Consider the following 2,095-nt stretch of genomic DNA (forward strand, 5'->3'; position numbering starts at 1 on the left):
AATGAAATTCTGAAAAAATTAAAAATCCCGCCTTCCTTTTTTTTCTCCTTTCCCTCTTGCCCTGGACGCTCCTTCCTTCCCCCTCCCGACATTGACTGCTGCTTACTTTTTCCCTCACTTCTACCTACTGGAACCACCATATCTCCCACTCAATGTTGAAATTGTTAGAAAAAGCCCTAATTATACTCTCAAGTCTAAATACAGAAAAAATAGAAGATGGTGAAGAAGTAGCAGTAGAAAAAGCCCTAATCGGAGGTGGTCCTGTTCTTCATTGTTTCTTCGATGTTGAAATTGTTAGAAAAAGCTCAGTTGTTGTTAAAAGATGAAAATCTCCCCATGAATGATTTTGTTTCTGATTGGAGTTCTACCCTTCTTACAACCGTTTCTCAAGCAAGCAAAGCCGATGATATCTCTTTAACTCGTGTGGCTTTATCTGCATTTTTACTATCTCTCTAGAGGTGCCCTGGTGCTCAAAGGGTAGTTATGGAAAAATGTCTTCATTTAATGAGGGAGACTGCTAAAAGGACTATGAATCATAAGTCTGTTCAAGAATCATTAGCAAAAGGGTTGGAATCACTTTGTTCAGGGGACATGCGTTTGTCTCTTGAAGAAGGACAAAAGTGGTCTTGCACATAGTCACACAGATCGCCATATGACTCACGATCTCCGTTCCGAACGTCCCGTTCCCAAACGGGGTGCGTTTTCGTTCCAGTCGGTGGCCGATTCGCTATCCGATACGGGTACCCTGCGATCCCGTTTAATCTTTAATTCGGTCATGGAACAATGAAATCGGCGATCCGGATTGCACAGAAACGCGATTAGGATCGCCAATTTTGGACTTGGAATCGCCGATTTTGGTTTGAGCGGGAACTTGTGAAAAAACGTGACGCTACGATAAAGTATCGATCTCATCGATTCCTGGTATGTTTCTTCGATTCTTACATCCAATTCCTCCGGTGAATCTCGATTCCAATAATTATTTAAGTTGCTTCTTATCCTACATCACTACTCACCGGTTCACCCACTCTCTCTATTGCTCGGTTCTTCTTCTGTTACACTCCTTCATCACAAACCCTTTCCAATATACTCTTTCTTTATTGATTTGCTTGGTGTGAAAATGGTATTTGGCAAATCTTTTAACCGCACAGAAGATAGTAATTCTTGCTGGGAAATATTAAAATTATGTTATTTGTTTTCCTGTTAATGAATTTTGATGTAAATAATGGCGGGAACTTTTTGTATAAACTCTTGCATTCTGCTTCCATGGGTATTTAGGGAAACTTCATCTGATGCTATTAGATCTTCTGCAATCACAATCCTTTCTCGTATCTGTGAAGATTATGGGCCTTCTTCCATTCCCATTTCCCAAGGTTGGTTAGCTATTATGCTTTCAGACATTCTCAAATCCAGAAAGTTATCTCTTAAAGGGAGTGCTCAACCTAGGGACAAAGTCAAGGTTTGTATCATTGTTACTTTTTTTTTTCTTTTTTGTTTATGGTAATTTACGGAAATACCCTTCTCTTGCAGACACAAATCGATCAGGCAAATGTACTTTCTGGTACCCAAAGTGTGAACCAATTGGCTAGTGCTGTGGTCAACTTAGCAGTCAATGGTGATTCATTTGCTTTGGAAGATTTTCTTACCCTTGAACCATTTATTAACACATACAAAAATCTAAAGAAAGGAAATATCCCTAAAGTGAATGCTTTAGATTCTGCACTTGCAACTTTAAAGGGTATCAAAGCAATGACCGTGTTTTCACGTGTGTGATTGAAAGTAGGTGGGAGAAAGACTCGACATCTAACCTTAGATTTGCAAGGCTGAATCTTGTTGATCTGGCTGGTTCAAAAAGGTGCTGCATTTGATTACAATTTTTTTTTTATAGTTTCTTGTTTTGTTACTCATCAAACCTTTTCCTTTTGTCTTAATAGACAAAAAACTTCGGGTGCTGAAGGTGAATGATTAAAGGAAGCTGCAAATTAAATATAAACAAATCATTATCTACCCTAGGGTATGAACAACTTTATTTGCTGTACTTTTTCTTGTTTTGTTTTCCTCTCATATTTGTAACACGGAATCTATCTTTCTAGTCATG

General features: G+C 38.6%; 1 protein-coding gene across 1 annotated transcript; it reads left to right on the top strand.

The window, feature by feature from the left end:
- Positions 1-1,222: 1,222 nt before the first annotated feature.
- LOC111889904 (uncharacterized) lies at positions 1,223-1,796 on the top strand. The gene is made up of 2 exons (XM_023886059.3): positions 1,223-1,456; positions 1,528-1,796. Exons 1-2 carry the CDS (start codon positions 1,223-1,225, stop codon positions 1,768-1,770), a joined length of 477 nt encoding a protein of 158 aa, XP_023741827.2. The 3' UTR covers positions 1,771-1,796.
- Positions 1,797-2,095: the final 299 nt, after the last annotated feature.

This window comes from Lactuca sativa, chromosome 5 (genome assembly GCF_002870075.4).
Source record: "Lactuca sativa cultivar Salinas chromosome 5, Lsat_Salinas_v11, whole genome shotgun sequence".
NCBI classification, from domain to species: domain Eukaryota; kingdom Viridiplantae; phylum Streptophyta; class Magnoliopsida; order Asterales; family Asteraceae; genus Lactuca; species Lactuca sativa.

Coding starts and splice junctions, on each gene's coding strand:
- LOC111889904 (XM_023886059.3), top strand. CDS start 1,223: ATGGCGGGAACTTTTTGTATAAACTCTTGCATTCTGCTTCCATGGGTA. Junction 1,457..1,527: donor AACCTAGGGACAAAGTCAAG/GTTTGTATCATT, acceptor CTTCTCTTGCAG/ACACAAATCGATCAGGCAAA.